The sequence below is a fragment of the Platalea leucorodia genome (assembly GCF_965183815.1).
Source record: "Platalea leucorodia genome assembly, chromosome: 5".
In the NCBI taxonomy this organism is placed as follows: Eukaryota; Metazoa; Chordata; class Aves; order Pelecaniformes; family Threskiornithidae; genus Platalea; species Platalea leucorodia.
The window spans coordinates 49,914,926-49,937,844 of NC_138827.1; the positions used below are offsets into that span (position 1 = coordinate 49,914,926).

Here is a 22,919-nt window from a genome sequence, read left to right on the forward strand (position 1 = left end):
CTCTAAGGTCAAGAGACAGGTTTGTGAAATGCGAGAGCACTACTGGCCTGTCTGGCAAAAAAACACTGTAAGGGAGGTGACATGTTCTAGTCTTCCTTCTTGGAGGTTCAAATGTCAGTCCTTTCTAACGGGTGAGAAGCAACAAGCAAATGAATGAAGGAAGCATCTTACACGCACTCAGCATGTCTCAGTGAAAAATAAAACTGCCATAGACCATTAGTAAGTCTCCAAGATGACTATGTCACGGCACTCCTGTATACATTTGATGAACGTGATCCTTTATATTTAAATAAGTAGCATATATTTTCATCAAAAGACTGGCGATTATCTAAATAAGGCCACAGTTATATTCACCTGTGCTTCTTGTGGTATAAACACCTTTCCCATAGAAGAGAGAAAATCCACCATTGCTAGACGAACATGATCTGGGGGATCCAACTGGAAAAGGGAAGACTGCAGTGCAAATACCTGCAGAAAGCAAACCCCAGCGAAGCTCCATCAAACAGACTGCAGGTGAAAACAGTTCTGTCTCATCTTTAAATCTGAGGACATTGATTTTGGAAAACCGGACTGAAAACAAAAGGAGGTGTGCTACACCTTGAATAAAACTGGCTAGGATAGAGCTGCACTGTGCATTTTAGAAAGAAATAAGCACGCTCTATAGCATATCCATATATCTCAATTATCTTACAGAGTAATGGAGTTCACAAAAGCAATGTTAACCAAAGTGCGATATACTTGGTTTAGAGACCAGGAAAGTTATCAAGGAAGAAATAAGATTAGGAACCTCCATGTGTTAAGAGAAGGCCAAACCACGAAATAACTCATTTGAGATTTCAGTATATCAAAGAGAACTGGGTTTTCATGAAGTAAATTATTCATAAGAAGGTATTGTTTGGGTTTTTTTCTTACCTGAGTAATCAATTGAGCATCTAATGCTTGGATGAAAAATTCCAAAAGGTGAAGTAATAAACACAGTGTCTGCTGGAGACACGGCTCATCCGAGACCTTCAACAGATCACAAGAGATTAGTAACATTGCATTTTAGCTTATGGAATAACTACTTGAGAAAGAATTTGAAGTTACAGTAGAGTTCCAAAATTCTTAGCCTCATTTCACAGACATAAAACAACACATCGCAAGCAGCAAAAGAAAATATTAAAATAGTTATACCAATATTTCTAGGTAGCCATATTTTACAAGACCCTTTTCTTTGATTTTTATTAAGAATATTTCTTATCCCCCATCTCCTTCCTCCACTCACTAATATAAGCAGCTAAACGTTATCTGAACTATTTCTTTTCACTTATCAGTTGCCAAATGTCTTCACAGAACGGCTGAGGTTGGAAGAGCCCCTGAAGGAGCACATTGTTGGCTCTTCTTCACCCTCATCTCAAACTTTCTGTTTTTTTCTGGAGTAGGAACCATGACAATCCTGTTTTCTTTACTGCAGTTGCAGACATGAGCAGGTATACAGTCGCAAGGGAATCGCCTTACCCCCTTGTTCTCAAATACGGGAGGAAGGTTACTAGCTCTGCGGGTTTTCATGTGCTAAGCTATGTACTAATTAAATCACCATGAATTTTGTTCACATTCTAATGAACATTTAAAATAGGCCAAATTTGTAACTGGTATGAATCAGGTATTTCAGACTTCTCATTAAGCAAGTCTGAATCTGACACTGAGTAACAGATGGAGCCATAGCAAGGAGCCGTATATGTAACATTCAGGAAAATTCAAACTCCGCTTCCCAGAGCACTCGCTGCCTAACACAGAAACCAGCTGACAGCAGACAGGCAGCACAGTTACACCGTGCTTTACAGGAATGGTCCAATCCAAGTAAAACAACTTAGTAACAAACACACGATGAAACAGCACCAGCCTCTCAGAGACATCATGCTTTCACCATTGGAGCAGGAAATTCCCTTACCTGCTTAGCCTGGAGAAAAGTCCAGAACTGACCAAGCACTCCCAAGATAGATGCCTGAAGTTCTGCCTCCAGAGTGTCACCAGCAAAATTGTAGGCAGCCAGCAGGACAGAAAGGGCAGTATTCTAGTAGGAAAAAATGTATAAGACCAAAAAACCCTACATGTAAAACGAACCAAAACCCCAGGCTCACATTAAACATCTAAAATGATACAAGATGGCAGGAAGCCCAGTGTGCTGTGTCAGCGGTACAGTACAGCTAATCCACCAGGCCACTGGCCAATAAAGCTTCCAAAGCGAGGAAACCATCCGTTACTTCTGTGAGTTTCACACGGTGCTGTACTCATTAGCTGCACTGGCAGGCGAAAGCTGGCAGCAGATACTTCACGTGGAAGTCTCTGGTTTCTCACACTCCTCTCCTTTGCCAAGGAGACCAGTGAGCATCTTTCAGATTTGATGCCGCATAAAAACAGCCAGGACTTTAAAACTTAAAAGTAATTCTATGACATAGTATAAATCGGATATTCTAAAGAAAAATACATCTGCTCACCCAGAGAGCAAACAACAACTAGAATAACTAATAAACCACATGACCTCCACTATCATCACCCTCAGAGCAGGGGGTCTTAAGGCGCTACGTACTAGAAGGAAATACTAAAATGAGAGTTCTGGCTCATGCATTTTCCAGTTAGGCATGGAAAAAGCTGTGCAACACAGAAAAATAGAACTGAGGTGACAGCAACAGAATCCTTATAGTTTGGAAATCCAGAGTTCACACATTTGTACATAGAGAACTAAGTCTCCTTTACCACAGGTCGGAGCTCTCCCAAAGCACGCCTGCTATTCAGCCATCGCCTGCACTGTGCGAGCCCTGCCACACAGAGCTGACGTGCCACTCGCCTCCTAAGGTCAGGATTCAGGGCCTTGAGGGATATGTGCTGCCACACAGCCAAGTTCTCCTCCTCTTCTGGAAGAAACTTATGAGCGAATTCTACCTGCAAACACAAGTTAATAGGAAATAAACAGACCAGAAGACAATCTGATAACTGTCAGAAAGCTAAGAAACCAAAATGCACTACTAGTTTGCTTTAGAAATATTACATGAAAAAAATTGCGTAAACCCTTTCGTTTAAATAAAATCCAACTTTTTAAATAAAAACCTTATAAAACTGCCACCTCCCTTATCACATATAGGACCTCAGAATGATTAAGCAAATTCAGCTGCTTGAAGCAACGGCCCTAGCCAGTAGAAGAGCAAGCTTTAGCCTCTCTGAGGTGTAGGGAGAGGCATTAACAGGAAAGGATTTTATATCTGATAGCATGAGAACACTCATGAACACTGTCACAGATGCAGTGATAGGACAGTTTCCGCAAATCATACTTAATCAAAAAAGGACTTCATTGCCACCCAATAAGACCACTCTTAGAAAGGTAAATGTGCCTTTGCTGTTTTTATTAAAGAGCACATCTGCACAAATTAGGATCCACTATGACAAAGTAGTATCGAGTACAATATCAAGTACAGCAAGTGACCACTCAACATCCTGCCATTTCTGAAGAACTGAAAGAGGATATTTTAACACAGGCTACTTATTTAAATCTCTTCTATTAAAGACAGAAGATACTGGTGCTGTACTTGCCTGATGATCTGGAGCCATCAAGAACAGCATACGCCTCAGCAGAACACCCAAGGCAGAGACCTGGTAACAGTCACTGGGCCAAGACTTTATCTGAATTTGGAAAACAGGGAATTAAATTAAGAAAAAAATCACCACTCGGCAAATGAATTCTATACAGAATGTTCTGAGAGTTGTTACGTGGGATCACAGCAGTAACACTAAATAAAACAATGCAGGACATGTTGGAAATACTAGGCATATTGCTTTCTATTTTCAAAGTACTGCTTTTGCTAATTATTAACCCAACTGGAGGAATTAAAACAATCTCACTTTTGGATTTGGAAAAAGATGAAACTCCTGTCTTTGGTCATTTAGAAAGTTTGCCAGTAGAACTAGGATTAAAACTGGCACCGAATTGCAAACATCACTGTGCTTCTTACCAAGTGGGCAATGACAACAACGTGGTGAGCGCACAGTTCAGCTGTTCCATACCTGGAATGTGAGAGGGAGACAGAAGCTTGTGAGTCTGTACTTTCTGATCTCATGTTCCTCATGTTCCCCTTACTTGCATGCACATAAAACTGGTTAAGCAGTTTCGGCTCCTAATTTTCAAAATAAGCTATCTGAAAAGAATCTAATTCCAGGACAATTTTGTGTTAAAAAAATCTCTCTCAAGGAATTACGTACAACTACAGAACTAACTGGATCTGTGGAAATCCTGCTTGACATGTAATAAGAACATCTTACCGGGCAAGGAAGCACCACGAGTCCATGGCTAGCAGAGATGTGATCATACTAGAACCCAGCACAGCATCCAGCAGAGCATACTCCTGAGGAGAAAATATATATGTAAATTCACACAGAAACAGATTGCAGGCCTACTATTACTTTTACTCCACTAATTAGCATAAAACCTAATACAATTTTCAGCTTATTGAATTTAAAATGCTTTAAGAACTCATTTTCATACTCTATATTCAGCTACACCTTTAGTTTTGCATACTTTGAATGTACATTCATTTCAATGGGCTGAGGACTCTTCACTTTTCAAAACATTTCATCATGTGCATCCCTTCTTCGCAAGGCAACTTTTATGAAAAATTTGGGGTTTTTTAAAACAAATGTATTGCCAATTTTCTTGCCAGCTTTATTGGCAGCTTACTGAAAACCAAATAAAACCCTTTCTTCTTTTAGGAACGCAAATTTTATCTGAAAGAGGAATGTAGCATTCAGAGAAAAAAAAAAAAAAAAAAAACTAAATTAGGGCTATAATTTTTGTGACCACTCTCAACTTTACAAAAAGGTTTACATTTATCTAGAGGTTCTTTTGTGTATGTGCAGTAAAAAGTGAAAAACTTTAAAAACATTATATAACATTAATCAAAGCCCAGAATACTACTCCTCTGAAAAATCTGCTTATTACCATTTTATTTGCTTATTACCATTTTATGGTATGTCCTTAGCTAAAATCACAACAATATAATCTACTCCAAATGTTAAATTCTACTTTATTACTTCACCATATAGACTAACAAAACCAGGTAAATTTAATACAAGTTGAATACTGCATAAAAGAAAGCACTGAACTTTTATAACAACTTGACCTCGCTCCCCCAAAGAGAACAAAAATTTCCAACACCACTGAGGGTCTCAAGAACTTGTAGGAAGATTTATTTTCCCCTTTTCCACGAGTGACATTTGCTGTATAACTGAACTCCAGTCATATAACTGTATCATGGCTGCTTTCTACAGAACCACTTCATACCTAAGCATCTCTCTAGAGCTAGATTACAAAGAACTCATTCTTTTTTAAATAGTACCTATGCATCAAAACAGCTGAAGAGATGATAAGTGAAAAACAACTTTACCAGCTGAGGAAAGTGTGATGGGAGTGTGGAAGCAATGAAGGAGCACAGGTGGACACAGACATAGTGATACAGGGTGATGGGAACTGCTGGCTGTCCTGTACTGATCACCTCTGGCAAACAAACAGGCAGAGAAAGCTCGCCAGAACATTGCTGGAAGCTGAAGAAGAGAGCTGAAAACAAAGACAGGCTGCAAGGGTTTAAAAAAAAAAAAAAAAAAAAAAAAAAAAAAAAGATCAACGGTTGAGTTACAGATATGCAAATCCCAAATCTTGCAAACAACATCTGTACTACAGAATCTTTGTCTCTGACCAGAAACGGTGGCAATAACTTCAGTGCTTTTATACTAGATTTATGTTCCTGACTACCTTCCTCTTTTACAAATTCAGGTGATTGTTAGGGGTTCAGGCATAAAAATGCAAGATTTTAACTTGGTGACGTATCAACACATTATACACACATCTCTCTTCTTAACCTGCAAGTAGTCTAAATACCATTCCTTTCCTGGAAAAACAAAGATATCTCTGGCTCTATATCCTTCACCCCTGAAGCACTGAACATCAGATACTGTTTTTCTCAGCATAAGGATGTAAATCTATAGAGTCTGACAAATTTTACTATTTGGTTGCAAGGGAAACCCCAGCAACTGAGCCCCTCTGTTTGCCCATATAGACTGATCATTGTGGTGAAGAATTAGAGTGAAAACCTTTTTAGTACCTTTTTCCTGTGTTCCAGAGAGTTTGCACTTCTTCAGGCTGAGAGGACAGCTTGTCCATTATGGTAATCAGGAGGAGACATTGGGGCAGCTGCTGCTCAGGAGGGAGACCTGTAGATTTTTTTATAAAATATGATGCTGGTTGCTCTGGTAAATATGTCACATGTATAAACTGGCTTTTAAGTAAGTGACAAATGATGAACAACTGGTGAAACATAGAAGTTCCCAGTAAAACAATCAAAAATCACTTATAGACACAGTTGGGGAAAAAAGGAATGTTTCCTCATGAACATTATGTTTGAAATGAAAAATAAATACAATATACTATTTCAGATAAAAGCTAAATAAAATACTCCAGCTCTGAACTGTCACTGCAACATGCTGCAAATGAGTTACAATCTGGGTGCCTCACGCTTCCAGTCTCCTTGAAAGCACTGGATGCCTCAAACACTGAAAACACAAAGTTTTTTTCTAAGTGTGTCAGGATAATCACTAGGCCAGAGCGCACATGTGGGAGAGAAGTAAGACCAACCTACAGAGAGAAAAGGAGCAACTGATGCTCACACCATATCTCCCAAGAGGTAGCACAGCTACCTCAGAATTATGACAAGTTGGTCAGGGTAGAAATGACAAAAAGCTGATCATTTTTCAGTTTCAAGGCATTCTACTTTCCACAGAAAATAATTTAGGAAAAATAGCTGTCTTCCCCCACCAACAGAACAGCAGAAAAATTTCAGCCTACTTTGAAAGTTTGTGACAAATGTGGATTGAAATTATGCAAAACAGCAGAATTGACAGGATTTCTGTTAACCAGATTAATATTGAAGTTACTGTGAGTACTTTGTATTCGACAGCAGCATGAACTATCTGTTATAAAATTCATCTGAGTTCGCGCGCAGCTGGCTGTATCGCAGTACTTACAAAAGAATTAGAGGCAAGCAAACCAGTACAGAATATTGCTTGTGGTCCAGAAAGTCAAAATATTGATCCTGATCCCTTAGAGAAGCCTACACAGTACGATAGCAGCAGTAGCTGTATTTTAAACCCACCTAGCTTTTCACTTAACACTTGCTCCATAAAAGGGCTAAAGGGAAGAAGCTGGTTGATGAGGGGGTCCAGAGCCACAAGAAAAACCCGGGATATTTCATCTCGATGAACTTCTGAGATCTCTGGAGCATAGAGACTGGGAGGAAATTTGCTGAGTGGGGACAAAAAAAAAAAAGTTAAACATTCTCAGTACCATTACTTTTCAGAACTACAAAAAGGCGAATTCATTATTTCCTTGTTATTGTGAAATAACAGACAGAAAAGGCTCCTCACTGTAGAATATCTATATTGAGATATTATGAGAGTTACAACTCTGCATTCAGCCTTTAAACTAAGCACCACAATCCAATATTTTACTAAACATTGAAAGAAAACCTTACAAGCTCATGGAAAATGCATGTAAAATACATAACATATATAAGAAGAAATATACGGAATGACAAAAAAAGTCAAAGAATGAAAAGCCAAGAAAACACCTGTATACACAATTTGACAGTCATAAATGTGACTAATTTAACACATGACAGTAATAAAATGGTACCACAATTTCTTTGAAGAGAAAAAAACCCTGGACAATAAAAGAAAAAAAGAAGCGGTATGAGAATAAAGCAAAAGAGATCACGAAATGAAAACCTTCTACTCTTGCAGCTTATAAAGTGACTGTAAAAACACTACCTCCCTACTCAAAAATCTTGCTCAGTTTTGCTGAGTGAATAAAAGTTCACAACCTTCCACTTGAGAAAGATCTACAAGGTAAGTAAAGTTAGAAATGGAAACTCGTAAAACAATATCCACCCGATCTTGCAGTGAAACATGCAGTGAACTCATGCGCGCATCTCACCACAGAGCCTGGTTTAAATTCCAAAAGAGACTGAAATCAGCCCTCTATTATAAAGTCCACTTCCCCCTATTCTTCCCCACTATTGCAGCAAATAGAACAAAACTTTTGAAAGAAAAACGATAAGCCACTTGCAGACTGTTACGCTTTATGAGCATAATATTAAAAAAGCGTTCGCTTCTGGGAGAACCAGAGAGTCCTTTTGTGAGATTTCAGAAGACTATAAACACAACAGTAAAGCTACGAAAAATTTCAGGATACTCTGTTTCTGATCCTCTCTCCCTTCAGGACAAATGTTTCCATACTTTGTCTTAATGTTGAAACAATCTATCAAGTTTTTGCTGCTGACACCTGCATTTAGTCTTGTTTTTTTTCTGTCACTAGAATTTAAGATGGAAAAAACCGAAAGCAGAAAGGAATTAGGATTACCAGGGAACGGTACTTCTGAATTGCCTTGACTTTGCACGATTTGACTAACATCATGCTACGGTTTGTTTCAAAGTGGAAGGTACACTGCCCGGTTGCTCTGTTTTAGCTCTGCCTAACTGCTTCATTGCAAGGTGACCGAAGGGCAAATCCTACCTTCAGGAATTTTAACTTTAGGAACAAGAATTTTCAAATGAAACTGCATAAATAGAGCCGGTGTCCAAGACAATCAATCTGCATATTCTACACATAACTTGTTAAGAAATGTTGACATAATCAATTTCAACAAAGTTAGTGGCTTGTCAATATCAGACACTCAGAGCACTAATCAAGAATGGGTTTAAGGTAACTAGTACCACACAAAAACGTCCCATTTATTAAAAACAATTTTTTTAGATTTTTGCACATGAAAAAGGAAAGGAACAACTCTGGAATGAGAACTGTAGTTTTATATCTCAAAATACCTGCAACTTTAAGAATGTAATATGGAGATGTTATTAAGATACTATCAATAATCACTTCACTTACCTGTATATCTTAATTTGTACTTCACTTACCTGTATATCTGAAGAAAGAGCTGATGTAACTCGGAGCACAAATCAGAGAAGAAAGAAATAAATTCCTGCAAAAGCCATTAATTTTGAATGGTACTTTTAATACCATGATTAAATACAGTTTCTTTCTGTTCTGCTATATTGGGGTGTAAAGTACTACACTGCAAAAATTGGTTAAGTGCTAACAACCCACAGCACAAAGCAAGCACAAAGCAAACAATAAACAAAGTGTTCCTAAGATTAATTACACTACATGTATATATATCGTAGGTAAAACAATTAAATTTATAGGCTTATTTAAAAAAATTAATAAGTACAGTTGTAATAGCCATAGAGAGGTGCATAAATCTGAAGTGCTCTCATACATGCTGTAAGGCTGTTTTATCCTGTCAAAATGCTATTTACTTTGTGCCAAAAAAAAAAAAAAAATCACCCCCCAGCTTTTACCCCATGGGACAAAAGGGATGCAGAGTGCACCATCACTGCTGTTCCTGGAGGGCAAAATTTTTTCACATACATTCTTAAAATGGGTTGATGTACAGCTTGTCTTCTAATAACGATAAAAATAAAGCACAGCAACAAAGTGCAAGGGCCAGGGAAAGAGCAGGAAGTCAGTGTCAGAGCTAACAACGGTACACGGGCATTTCTTCTAACTAATGCCACACCGTTTTCAGTTGTTGAAATGAGCAACGATTCTGAAAACTTAGCGACAGGTTTAATCTGCTTATTTCTTCCAAACAGAGTTACTATTGCATTGACTCAAGGCTGCCTGTAAAGACTGGACATCTCCTACTAACTCCTCAGTGACATTGCTTGTAACAGCTTATTATTCTCGTTTGTTTTTCTGTTAAATCCCAGCAGTAATCCTGCTTAGGCTTCTCAGTAGATACAGGTGGAAGAACCACAAGCAGGTTATGCAGGGATGTTAATTATACCACCTATGTGGTACAGTCATAAATTGTTAAGATATTATGCAGTACAAAATTATTCCATTTGCAGACCAGAGGCTTATATTTAATGCTAACATAGAACTCAAATATTAAAACCTACCTTGGTGTAATGTACAAGGGAATTAGCAAAGAACCTGCACAGCTTGACTGTCTTCTGGAACAGCCGGAGGTCAGTGCCCTCCTGTCCAAAAAAGCAGTTCTAAAACTTAATATACAGAGTAATACAATAAAAAAAGAAAGTTAGATTTCTAACAATGTTCAAAACCTATTTCAAACTTGATTCTCTCCAGACTCTGCAGCTATGGGGGAAAAACTTTAGAAATCTTCAGTATGCCTCAACGTTTTTATAGCAATATTCAGAATTGAAATATTATCTTTTGATTGACCTTGGGATATCGTCAGTTTAGGAAACAAAAAAAATTCCCGTACAGTATGGTGGAAACTTATTTTCAGCGCCTCACTAAAACATCCCCAATCCAAACAAAGTTACGGGCCTCATTTTCACGTGGTTTCAAAAGAACAAGGTATTCTGCCTACCACATGAAGTAAAAAAAAAAAAAAAAACAAAACAAAAAAAAAACAACCAACAAAAAGAAACCAACAAACCAAAAACCAAACCCAAACCACTCCAAGCAATAATACAGCACAAAGAATTTATCCTCCTCAAGTTCAATGGCAGCTTTGGGAGCTTTTTAATTCACCTGTATCTCCGACATCTTCATTTGCTCAGCCAGTTGCAAACAGGAGTGAAAAGAAAGAAGAGTGTCCTTGCACAGGCCACTGAGGATGTCACTGTGGTTCAGATGGCACTGCAGCAGGGAATGATGCTTCAGGCTTTGCCTAGAAAATAGGAATATAATCAGATATTTAATTGTCAGAAGTGATCATGCAATGAGTTAGTACAAATCCAAATAACTAATTCTTCTATTTAGGCTTTTATACACCACTAATTAGTGCAATATCCACATACACCGGAACTAGAAATTTAGAGAGAACAACCCTCTTCATAGCCATGACTGAAACACAAAGGAGAGGCAGGATGAAAGCGCAAGACAGCACACCTCAAGCCAAAAACCCCTACAAAATTGCAGGTCAGACCTCTTAAGATTATTTATTCAGACAATGGTGTTTCAAATTTTTTTCTGTATTTTAATACAAAAAGTCAAGCTGCTATTACTTTTTCACATATGATTGCTAACTATCTTCACTGACAGTGCCTTTAATACTACTTACTCGCTAAATTTTTAAATAAATTTCTAAATTTTCTTACTAGCTAAATAGCTAAATTGAATTCTCTAATTTCCATTTTATTTGAAACTCTGAATATAAAGCTATTGAAACATTGGTTGTTTAAAATTACAGTCTGTTTATATTGCAATAAAACCCAAAGAGTTCAATGACATACTTGATTATGAACTTCCACGTATTGGCATGAAGAGCATGGTCCATATTGGAAATGACAGAGCATATCTCCAGCACAGTGTGGATTACTAAGGAGGAAATAGTAACAGCAACAACTGAGTTAAATCAGGTTCGTGAGTTCACAGCTATGCTCCTCTCCTAGGAAAACAGCAGCGATCACAAGCACTAAGAGACCACCACCACATTGACACCGAATCAGGAAAACGGCTCAGTGCTTAGGTGCCACCCCTTTCCTAGAAACCTACACAACATGCCCCATTCCATAGAGAAAGTTTCAGGAGAAAAATGGAAAAATTTCAAGCTTCAAAATGCTGCTTTCTGAAAGGCTGGCCAGGACAGCAGGAACTAAGCATGCTCAGAACCCTGTTTTAAAAAGTCAGACACACTCTCTACAGAAAAAAAGACTGAGGAAGACGGAAAAAAAAGCATTAGATCCGCATATACCTGACACCATATCTGTGACGTTATCTTCAGCAGAAGCAGAGCCTATGGAAATCATATCAAGCAGTTCCATCAGCTGCTTCTGAAGAGAGTAAGTTTCCTTGAACATAGCTTGTAGGAGGTCAGCAATCAAGTGCAGATGCCCACAGTACACCGATTCACTGTCCTGGAGGGAGCAGGGAAGAAGAGGTTTGAAAAAAAAGTTCAGGAATCACAGCCTGATTTTTCATATGCTGAAAACATTGAGAGCTTTGTCACACATTTCACTGGAAAAAAGAACGAGGCATAGATGTTCCTACTTTTAACTCAATACACAGCCAGATCTGTAGCTTCCGATACCAACCCCTGTTCGCTAAATATAAAATATTGTTCACCTGCAGCCTCATCAACAACAAATGAAGCCTGCCTGGCTCTAGAGAGTTTAGCAGGCTTTGGATGCATGAACCTAAGATCATATTTCCGAACAAAACACTACAAGGTCAGCAACAAAGGAAGTTGCATTCCAAGTATTTCCCAATAGTTTCAAATCGGAATTGTTAAATAAAGGTATGGCACCTGAGTTCAAGTCCTGACATGCAAAACTGCTGTAAATGTTCCCATAAGACAGAAAAATTGAAAAGTGAAAATGAAGGCCAACCAAAAGCTGTTGCGTCCTTATGATAACCTTGTTTTATTTTCACTGCTGTAGAGGGAATTACTGTCGCATCTGAAAATGCACATCTGAAACTGGTACACGTTACTCATCGTAACCAACATGAAGACCCCTATCGCAACTTTCAATCCACTCTGGAACTTGCATAGAAATAAAGCAAGCAGCACGATTTTGGTAACCATTTGTAGCTCCCAAAAACACTGCAGCTATCAGAAGTGCACAGATGTCACAGAAAGCCTGCATTCATAAGCAAAATGTTCAGTTGATGTTGATGCAAAATACGGAAATAGCATGGTCTGTGCCTCTCACTACCAGGTCAGATTTGCTGGGCAGACAGCTGAAAAATCATCTTTGTACTCATGCGCTAAGTACATTCTGTAAACTACTCAACAACTAAATTTACATTAAAAAAATAATAATTCAACGATGGTATTATTTCAAAATAGGATCTTCTTACAAAGTGAGTGTTTCCTAAAAGCCAACCAGTATAAGAATTTTTCTCCTTCTAACACAGACCTACCTTGCAGTGTGTAAACGTGTTCTTTATTACATAAAGAACCGAGGATGGAAGGGTGCGGATACTCTCCAGAGGCACACATTCTTGCAGTGTGCAGAGATATCGTACACAACCAGTCAAAGTTTCCAACAGTTGCACCATAGTCTTAAAAGCAAGAATAAACAACAACAATCAATGTTTTTCACTCCTGCAATAATTTCAAAAGCATCTTTTCTTAGCTGAATTGCACCTAGATTTTTATGGCGCTTAAAGTTCACTGCTATTTGCATAAATAAGTAGTTTGTTAAAGATGAAAGAAGTGCCAGAAAATAATATCAAGTAATTCCAGACCTTTTCTCCAATACCATATGCTCTTTGAAAGTTTCATATTTCTTTTGACTACTGTTCTCAATTTACAAAAATTTTAAAACTCTTAATTAAGTGACTGTATGAATAGGTGCCAGATTCACTCTTCAAATATGGAGAATCGCATTCCATTTGCATTAGAGAATTTGAGATTTTTTTTTTAAATTCTGATTAGCATCACACACTAAATGTAATCAAATCATTCACAAAATTTTAATTGAACTTCAACTTCAAAGGAAGTTCAAATTACATTTTAACCAGCTGGTTAGCAACTAACAAAAACATTCTAAAAACCTCTTAATTGTTTAGGTAAAATAAAGAATAATGTAAACATTCCTTTGACAACTTATTTCATGGGACTTGCCTGTAAAAGATTCCTTACAGTACTGCATAACTCTCTATTCTGGCTGGTTAATCCTTTGGCCTCACTGGATAATTCATACATCAAGTTATCAAATAACTGTAGAGTCTGTCAGAACAAAACAAAACTTAAACATTTTATTTATGAACATACACATGCAAATAGTAACACCATTCTATATCTGCTTGCTTCCTTGGCAGGGAGTCCTGGGCTACTGAGATAACTCACAGGAAAAAATAATGCTTTCTAGCATTTGAATCATAAAGCGTGATATGCCAGGAAGCAAAAACTGTCTTACAGTTTTCCCAAATTATAGACAGAAGCTATATTAGCTGTTACTTCTTATAAAACCTGTTAGTAAAACAAAATTCCTAGCTAATTCACTTGAAATATATACCTCATTCTACCAAAGATTTTTTACTTAGTTAAAACCGCACCATTTTAAAAGGATTTTCATTTTGTCTCAGAAAAATTGGTTTTTTTATTGAGAACGATCGTTAACAGTTGAATGATCATTAACTGTTTGAATACTTAAAGAAATAAGTCTATGACCTACAAACAACAATAATTTCTACTTTCGTTGAGGTCCCTGGATATTTTATGAGTGTTACTACTGAGACTGCAAAGACAGTGAGCAGCTTCCCGGCGTGTGCAGGATACTACATAAACTGGTATGGTACAGTAATCCTTGTTCAGGATATGCCTGTTATGAGCCATTTTTCTTGTAATCTTCAAAATTTGCTACAAGACACACAATAAGGTAAGTGAAAATCAAGTGGCCATTTTCACAGGCTTCTTAAAACATACAAGCTGAGGCCTGAAACTTAAATCATTAATTCGCCACTGCGTTACTTCAGTTAAAATGCAGGCGTTGAAGAATTTTAATACAACTACAGCACAAGATTCTCCATCATTTAATCCAAAAAGAGAACATATGTTAGGCTAGTATGGTCTAAAAGTTTATTCGCTATATTATTCACAAATATCACAATGTTTATTCATGTTATATGAGTGTTGGGTTCTTCAGTTTATTTGTCCTGAGAGGCTACCTCACATAAAAATTCTCCACCTTGGTCGTTTTCTAAAAAGCCCAATCTTCTGAAAAAGAAATAAAAACCAGTTCTGTTACTGAATATAGAAAATAGAACATCATGTGTTTGATCCTCTCCTCACTGTAAAGAATGGTAACAATCACAGAAACAACCCAACAACACAAAATTGTTAAACTTTTAAAGGGTAAAATTTTAATTTCAAGTTTTGTATCCAAAGCAATAATTATATCATGAGACCTCAAAAAAGAATCACTGCATTCTAAGCAGGTTTTTAGCACTGGACTGATTTAATTAAAGATGTCATACCTTCGGTAATACTTTTGAGAAAAAAGTTTGTTCCAAATCTGCAAGGCTGATATGGGGCAAAAACATTTCAGTCAGGATCCTCAAAACACCTGCAAAGCAAAACATTTATAAAACCTTACAGAAAAAGAACACAGGATTATCACAAATATGTAGCAACCTACCAGATGAAACAAAGAACTGCCTCAAGCAGAAACAGACCAGATATCTGATTTTGAGAGGGGCAACATAACATTTGCCACATATGCATTACCTGAAAAATCAAGTAACAATAACAGCTCCAACATGTGTAAACCCATCAATAATAGCATCACACCTGACTACGCTTAGTTGAAGGCTGAGCACAATTGTTTGCCCATGGAACTACAATTTTCCATACTCCAAACTGCAAATAGTTGCACATTTAATGTGCTGGTTGGCACTAATATGCAGCTTAACAGCGAATGCTAGTTGGCACTAATACGCAACTTAAGAGTGCATGTTAGCAAGAATCCTAAACAGTTACATATCAGCCTCATTTTCTTATCACTATCAGTTATTACCAGAGTTTAGCCACCTGTAAGATAACGGCCAAAAAGACAATAAAATACAAAATGAAAAGCACACCTCTTTCAAGTATCTAAAAATCAGAAGTACTGGGAAGGAAAAAGCAGCCTTACATGCATAGCTTCTTTATGGGCTTTTATAAAGCTTATTCAACATGCAATTAGTGTCACATGCAAGGTCCAGCAGGATTGCTGAAGACCGCGAAAGTCACTAGTTATAGCAGAAGTATTTCTAAGTAGTGCAGAATTTATAAGGCAATTGCAATACAACGATCCTCAGGAAGAAGAGGCACTTCTTGGTCGCTACTTACGAATATGCTCAGTCCAGTCTTCAGACTCTTGATACATAGAGTAAAAACGTTAAGGAAACTCAAACTCGCTCTGCCATAAAGGTTATCTTTAAAGCATACGCAGAAGGCACAGTGACTTCTCTCGCGCTGTCCCATGTACGCCTCACCCATTGTACGAAATTGGCGGGGATGCTCCATGACCAACGCAGGCAGATAGACCTCAGCACCCCCACGATCAGCACGAGTATTTCTACAGTGTACTGGAGAATAAATAAGCCTTGGGTTTTTTGGGGGGGACGAGGGGGGAGTTATCTACAGCGCTAAATGAACCACACGCTATTTTCTACCGTGAATCTTTTATTTCAGTGAAGGGTTGAACTCATTTCCAGTGAAATACCCGGCGCCCAGCTTTTCTGTCCTGTGTCAGCCCCTTACAAAGGTTGCACCGCTTTCCCTCCCACAGATTTATTTGCTTGAACTGTGCAAGGCTGAAGGAGGCGGCACCCCCCCACACACACACACACCCCCGCCATTTCGGTGTGGCTCCCCACAGCCACCCAGCAGCCGAACCGCCCTCCCCGGGAAGGATATAAGGAGCCGGGGTAGGACGGCGGGCAGCTCCCGGCGGCAGAGATCCCAGTCCCAACCTCCCAACTCTTGCAGGAGCAGCTCGGGATCTGTTTGGGACATGGCGACAGCTCCCACTCACCTCAGGGCCGGCGAGAGGCGGGAAAAAGTTACCTCCGCTATCCCAGCAGCCTCCGCGCTCCGCGGGGAAAAAGGGGGCGGGGCGGCTGCGGACGCAGCCGCCCCGCCCCCTTTTTCCCCGCGGAGCGCGCATGCGCGTAAACGAAGCGGAAGGAGCGGCAGCTCCACGCGTCCGGTAACCGGGGGTCGGTACGGGAACGGGGGGGGGGGGGGGGGAGGAACCGGAGCCCCTTGGGGGGCGTTTACCAGAATAAGGATCGACCCTAATTACCCTGCATATACCTACGTTAGGCGGGAGATGCGGTCAGTTGTCACGCTCTTTTCAGAAACTTAAATATTTAGAAGATTTGATTTTTTTTTTTTTTAAGTGAAAATTAGGCGGTTCGTTTGCGCAGTTTAATGATACGTAAAACTGTTTATGGTTTTTTTTTTTCAGAAGTAATTTACCTGATTCATCGGCGGAACATCTGATACTCCACCTGCAAAGCACTCTTCCTCATAGCGATTACTACATAAAAATATCCTCTATTAAAAACAAACAAAAAACAAACCAAAAACCACCAAAAAAAACCAGAAGAAAACCATCTCTGTATCAGTATTGCTTAGATGAGCATTTCTGGCTGTAATAAATTAAGCTGACTTTTTTTTTTTAACTTTTATGACTGAAAATGGATTTTCGATTTAATTTTTCTATTGATGAAAATGAGAACAACGAGCCAGATGCTCACGGTAAGACGGACTCACAGCCGCGCTCTCCACAGGACAAGCAGGAATCCAGGGAAAAGAGCAAGCAAACCGCTGATCCCGTAGCAGACTCCAGCCCACGGCTGGGTACTGATAAGCAGCGAGATGAGACGCCGTCAGAGAAAAAGTTCTGCTTCAAAGCTGCCAAGGAGCACGATATTCCTGAGGATCTCAACAAAACATTGGAAAATAAAGTCATGGAAACAGCATCAGGCCTGTATTACGTCAATATGTCTGTAGTGGAAATGACGTGCTTGGGTGGCGCCGACAGGGAAGGCATCGTGTCTCAAAGTGTTTCCTCTCGCTCCGACCTCATCCCAGGAGTCTACGAGGGAGGACTGAAAATCTGGGAATGCACCTTTGATCTCATAGATTACTTCTCCGAGGCTGAAATACAGTTTACCAACAAGACCGTACTGGATCTTGGCTGTGGGGCTGGGCTGCTGGGAATAGTTGCTTTAAGGGGTAAAGCTGAAAAAGTCCATTTTCAGGACTACAACAGCACAGTGATTGATGAAATAACCGTGCCCAACGCGGTGGCTAACTGCATAAATAAAGGCAACAGGACGGGCAGCGGAGGCGACGGACAAACTAGCAAGCCTCCTTTGAAGAGGCCCAAGAAAGCGGAGCGCTTACCTGATGTGCTCACCAAATGCAGGTTTTTTTCTGGAGAGTGGTCTGAAGTCAGCCGGCTCCTGTTAACCAGCAACAAGCCCTTTTCAAAGTACGACATAATTCTCACATCTGAGACCATCTATAACCCTGACTACTACAGTGCTTTGCACGATACGCTGGCTCAGCTCTTGGATAAAAACGGCCGCGTGTACTTGGCAAGCAAAGCGCATTATTTTGGGGTTGGCGGTGGTATCCACCTCTTTGAGAAATTTGTTGTAGAGAGAAATGTGTTTAGGACCAGCATAGTTAAAACAATTGATGAAGGGCTGCAGCGATGTATTATGGAAATGGCCTTTAAAGATTCCAGTTAAAATTCAACCACTGGTCCTTCAAAAGTACCTTAAGGGCAAAATGTTTTAATCCTCATATCTCTTTATTTTTTCCTCTGTTGAGTTATTCGGGTTTGACACATTAAGGATGCTTGTTATTGAAATATTGACAAATTGACAAGGATGTTATTGAGAAATTAAGGGTGCTTGTTATTGAAATGTTTGACAAATTCTGATGTCCGACTGGAAGCGGACTCTTCTGATTCTGTTTTTGCATAGAAAAATGGAGTTCTGCTTAAACCGCCATCTGTTTATGCCAATTAATTTTGTCATTTATATGTATTTAAAAATGAAGCAAGTCACTTTCCCTGGTCCCCCCTCACATTCTTTGGCAGTGCCAGAACTGTATGTCACGGGAGCGGCTGCTGAGCGCAGCCTGAACGACGTCATTTGGCATCCTAGAATCATAGAATCGTTAAGGTTGGAAAAGACCCTTAAGATCATCGAGTCCAACCGTTAACCTGTCACTGCCCCGTCCACCACTAAACACCACTATCCTACTACAGTGGAAGAAGTGGTTCTCAAGGGTTCGGCTCCCAACTCGGTTTAACTGCAGCACCAGATTTCAGAAGCGAGTGCGTGCCTCTGTGCTCCGCTGCTTTGCCACCAGAGGGGGATGTGATTGCATTTATCACTTGTGTTCCACCCTGCTAGCAATCTCGCAGGTCTTTGTAACGTTTCCATATGTAATGCACACATGACTTTTATTCAAGCCTTTGAAAAAGTGTACCAGAGAATACTTACTAGTGCGGTCTGTAAATTTTCACATTCAGATTTTGACATATCGATCTAAGAAAATTTCAGCAAGTACTTGGGAACAGCCATACTGTTTTTAGAAATGAATAAAACTGATTTCTGTTTTAAAAGGTGAGTTGAAAGAAGATTCTACACAAGAGAAGTTCCTTAAAACAAACAACCAATAAACTTAAAATGCAATCCCAGAAACTGGAGGATGACAGAACTGAGCTTTAGGTGACGAGTGGGAAAGGAAATAAACTGCGCTGTTACAGCAGATTGCCAACTAGAGTGCTGTACTGAGGAGCTGTCTGTTTTTTTTTTTTTTTTTTTAAAGATTTTTCTAGAAATTAAACTGCCCATACACTATGACCCATTTTCAAAACTTGCTGGGGGTACTACTGAACACTCACACCTCTTTAATCTTTTCAGCAGTTTGGCAGGACAGCATGTGTTCAGAAAAGCCTGGGTGCAAGTCACTCCTGTGTCCTAGGCTGTAGATAGTGCTGTTGCTGAAGAAATCACCTTACCAAAAATGCAAACAAACCCAAAGAACTACACAACCTGGTCTCGAGTGCTTGGTGTCACCAACAATTCACACAAAAAAATCCATTGTATGTTTTGTCTTAACCAAAACTGGACAAAAAGCTATTACAGAACTCTTAACAGGTGCATCAGAGCTACTGCTTATGCACTGCTGTATTGGGTGCCCTTGCAGAAATAGAAACTTAGAGACAGTCAACCACTGCAGTAAACTGGATGCAAGGATACTCCATGTAGGGGAGAAAGGACAGTAGTCTGAGGGGATGGAAAGAAACATTACAGCAGCGACCTAAATCACTTTAATTATTGCATAAAGTTCCCGTCACTGAAGGCTATGAAAGTCAACTGCAAGATTCCCATTTTGACCATGTTGCTATTAAGATAGTCATAGAGGATTTCCTGTACTTTACAGAAGAGCCTTAACAACTATTGTTTCAGAAACAATTGTAAGTAGACTAATTCAAAGGGATGCTTTGGAAACTACTGAAGTTGCTCTTTTATAGGAGAGAGGGGAAAAAAGGCAGTCAGTTGTGCCATAGCTGTGATTGCGCTTTGGAATTTTTCTGCATCAACTCTGAACCTTACTGATGATAGTCCTTACCTGGACAGGCTGAAGAAGTGGGCCTGTGTGAACCTCATGAGGTTCAACAAGGACAAGTGCAGTGTCCTGCACTTGGGTCGGGGTAATCCCCGGTATCAGCACAGGCTGGGGGATGAAGGGATTACGTGGAGCCCTGCTGAGAAGGACTTGGGGGTACTGACAGACAAAAAGCTGGACATGAGCCAGCGATGTGCTCTTGCAGCCCAGAAGGCCAGCTGTATCCTGGGCTGCATCAAGAGAAGCGTGGCCAGCAGGTCGAGGGAGGCGATTCTGCCCCTCTGCTCTGGTGAGACCCCACCTGGAGTCCTGCGTCCAGCTCTGGGGTCCTCAGCACAGGAGGGACAGGGACCTGTTGGAGAGGGTCCAGAGGAGGGCCACAAAAATGATCAGAGGGCTGGAACACCTCTGCTATAAGGAAAGGCTGAGAGATTTGGGGTTGTTCAGCCTGGAGAAGAGAAGGTTCTGGGGAGACCTTATTGGAGCCTTTCAGTACTTAAAGGGGGCTTATAAGAAAGATGGGGACAGACTTTTTAGCAGGGCCAGTAGCGACAGGACAAGGGATAATGGTTTTAAACTAAAAGAGGATAGATTCAGACTGGATGTAAGGAAGAAATTTTTTACAATGAGGGTGGTGAAACACTGGCACGGGTTGCCCAGAGAGGTGGTAGATGCCCCATCCTTGGAAACACTCAAGGCCAGGCTGGATGGGGCTCTGAGCAACCTGATGTAGTTGTAGATGTCCCTGCCCATTGCAGGGGGGATGGACGAGATGGCCTTTAAAGGTGCCTTCCATCCCAAAGCAATCTATGATTCTATGATAGACAACTGCTGGCTACAGATTGAGGAACAAAAGGAAGTTTTCGCTCTGGCAGATCAATTAAGTACTGTCAACAGTTCTTTGTTGTCAAAACTGGGAAGCTGGAAACAAAGTGACTACCATTTGCCATTTTTCAAACCTCAGCTTTAAGACAAACCGTGGCTTACACATAATGACTGAATAGCTTGTTCTACACCTGCTAGGTCTAGTGCTGTTTCAAAGAATGGTACCTGAAGTAATAAGAAATATTGACCACTGTGACAATGAATATGGTTAAGAACAAGAGTCTCATGTATTTTTTGATTAATAAAGACAGTACTTACAATCTTCTGCTACAACACTTCCTCTTGAAAATACTCCACAATCAAACTCACTGTCTTGGGTTTAATATACTACTCCTTTGCTCAGCATCCTCATTTTATTCTTGGATTGCTCAAAGAAAGCTCTGTTTTCATGCAAATACAGAATCAGATTTTTTATGACTTTCAAGTGAAGACTGCTAGAGCCACAATCTCACAGTGACTGCACATCTGCAAAACAGGAAACCCCACACAGTATAATTAAGTTCCCATTTCAGAATGGGAATTACATACAGATGAGAATAATGGATATTTTTCTCAGGTGAAATCAGCAAAGTTAGCATTGGGATTTCTATTCTGTTCTTAAAATTCAGCAGATACATGCTGAGAGGACGCAGAATTCAACACTTAGCTTTGTAGGCTCACTGTTCTGTTGGCGTTTCAACATCAGATACTACTAGTTTCCCTAATCTACATTAAGGCTTTCTCTACCTGCCAAATCGTCACCACCCTAGTGACCAGTTTCCTGCTTCTCCTCATGATCTGGAATAAAAATATTTCACTCACTTGTAGTACTTGTACATATTACTTAATAGCTAGGGAAATCAGCATTTCCCCAAATGACATCGCACTAGAAAATAACAGAATTGGGAAGACCCTCAAAGTTGGTGTTTTTTTTTTTTTTTTTTTTTTTTTTGACAAAATAAACCCTTACATCAGGCACAATTTCTCGTATGAAGAAACAAAGGTAGAGGTCAGCTGGTAACTCAATTTATCAACTCATTCCAAGTCATCACCCCTTTTCTCCCCTCACCCCATCCCTTTGCTTTTTGAAAGAGTAATCACAATAAGAAATCCGGTCTAAATTATGCCTTTCCCGTAAGTATTGTGGAGAGAAACATCACAATCAGTCATAAAACATCTCAGAAAACTAAATTAAAAAGCTTGCTTGTTTTAACAGGCGCTGTCCTTAACTGATGACTTCCCTTTTGAAGACTATTTACTAGTTTTGGGAAATGAGGCTATTAAAAAAGCAGTTTTTGTATACTGGCACCAATTAAATGGCATCCGTTACAATTGTTTTACTAAAGCTTAGAGGAAAAAACCCATGAGGAAAGTCAAAGTGGGAAGCAGCCAATTTGCAAATTATTGACTTGTATGCTGTTCTTGGTTACTAGGTACACAGGCATCCAATCATGTTCTGAAATCAAAATCTCGTTAAGAAAAATCAGACCTGCAATCAATGTTATCATGGCATTTGAAATGGTGCAGCCAGAAGACTATTGCACGAGAGCGTAAAGAGAAGCACAAATAACAGATGCAAAAGCGCATAGAGGCGCTGCAGGGGAAAGTCCAGGCTGCGTGTGGGGAAGGAGGTGCCAACCAAGAGACCTGCAGCACCAGGTTCAAGAGATCCTGCTCCCCGGTGATCACTGGGGTGGAGATACCTGGAACTCTTCTAATAAGGAATGGACTGAAAGGTTTGAGGACAAGAACAGGAAATCCCTCTCTGCCCAACCAATTAAAACAAAGAGACAGAAGGGTGACAAATGGTGGATAATTAATGTAATAAGGCAGTAACAGCAGGATTTTTTTTTT

The 22,919-nt window shown here is 39.7% G+C and overlaps 2 protein-coding genes across 4 annotated transcripts in view; one reads left to right on the forward strand and one right to left on the reverse strand.

Annotated features, from left to right (window-relative positions):
* Positions 1–16,618, reverse strand: part of FIRRM (FIGNL1 interacting regulator of recombination and mitosis) — a 21,173-nt gene extending 4,555 nt beyond the window's left edge. Inside the window, exons 1-20 of one of the 3 annotated variants that reach the window (XM_082311649.1) lie at positions 16,461–16,618; positions 15,891–15,930; positions 15,038–15,126; positions 13,683–13,787; positions 12,977–13,117; positions 11,808–11,970; positions 11,347–11,431; positions 10,643–10,781; positions 10,042–10,122; positions 8,995–9,059; positions 7,176–7,324; positions 6,129–6,237; positions 5,415–5,601; positions 4,294–4,376; positions 3,987–4,038; positions 3,568–3,657; positions 2,737–2,922; positions 1,931–2,053; positions 913–1,008; positions 355–468 (exon numbers count right to left, since the gene is read on the reverse strand). In XM_082311649.1, coding sequence (XP_082167775.1) covers positions 355–468; positions 913–1,008; positions 1,931–2,053; positions 2,737–2,922; positions 3,568–3,657; positions 3,987–4,038; positions 4,294–4,376; positions 5,415–5,601; positions 6,129–6,237; positions 7,176–7,324; positions 8,995–9,059; positions 10,042–10,122; positions 10,643–10,781; positions 11,347–11,431; positions 11,808–11,970; positions 12,977–13,117; positions 13,683–13,787; positions 15,038–15,126; positions 15,891–15,930; positions 16,461–16,559 — 2,196 coding nt within the window. In that variant the 5' untranslated portion in view covers positions 16,560–16,618. The remainder of the gene's footprint in view (positions 1–354; positions 469–912; positions 1,009–1,930; positions 2,054–2,736; positions 2,923–3,567; positions 3,658–3,986; positions 4,039–4,293; positions 4,377–5,414; positions 5,602–6,128; positions 6,238–7,175; positions 7,325–8,994; positions 9,060–10,041; positions 10,123–10,642; positions 10,782–11,346; positions 11,432–11,807; positions 11,971–12,976; positions 13,118–13,682; positions 13,788–15,037; positions 15,127–15,890; positions 15,931–16,460) is intronic. The other 2 variants (XM_082311650.1, XM_082311651.1) reach the window with 2 other exon arrangements.
* Positions 16,619–16,722: 104 nt separating this feature from the next.
* METTL18 (methyltransferase 18, RPL3 N3(tau)-histidine) lies at positions 16,723–18,307 on the forward strand (the record flags this gene model as incomplete). The annotated part of the gene is made up of 2 exons (XM_082311846.1): positions 16,723–16,762; positions 17,014–18,307. Exon 2 carries the CDS (start codon positions 17,246–17,248, stop codon positions 18,305–18,307), a length of 1,062 nt encoding a protein of 353 aa, XP_082167972.1. The 5' UTR covers positions 16,723–16,762; positions 17,014–17,245.
* Between the last annotated feature and the right edge of the window lie 4,612 nt (positions 18,308–22,919).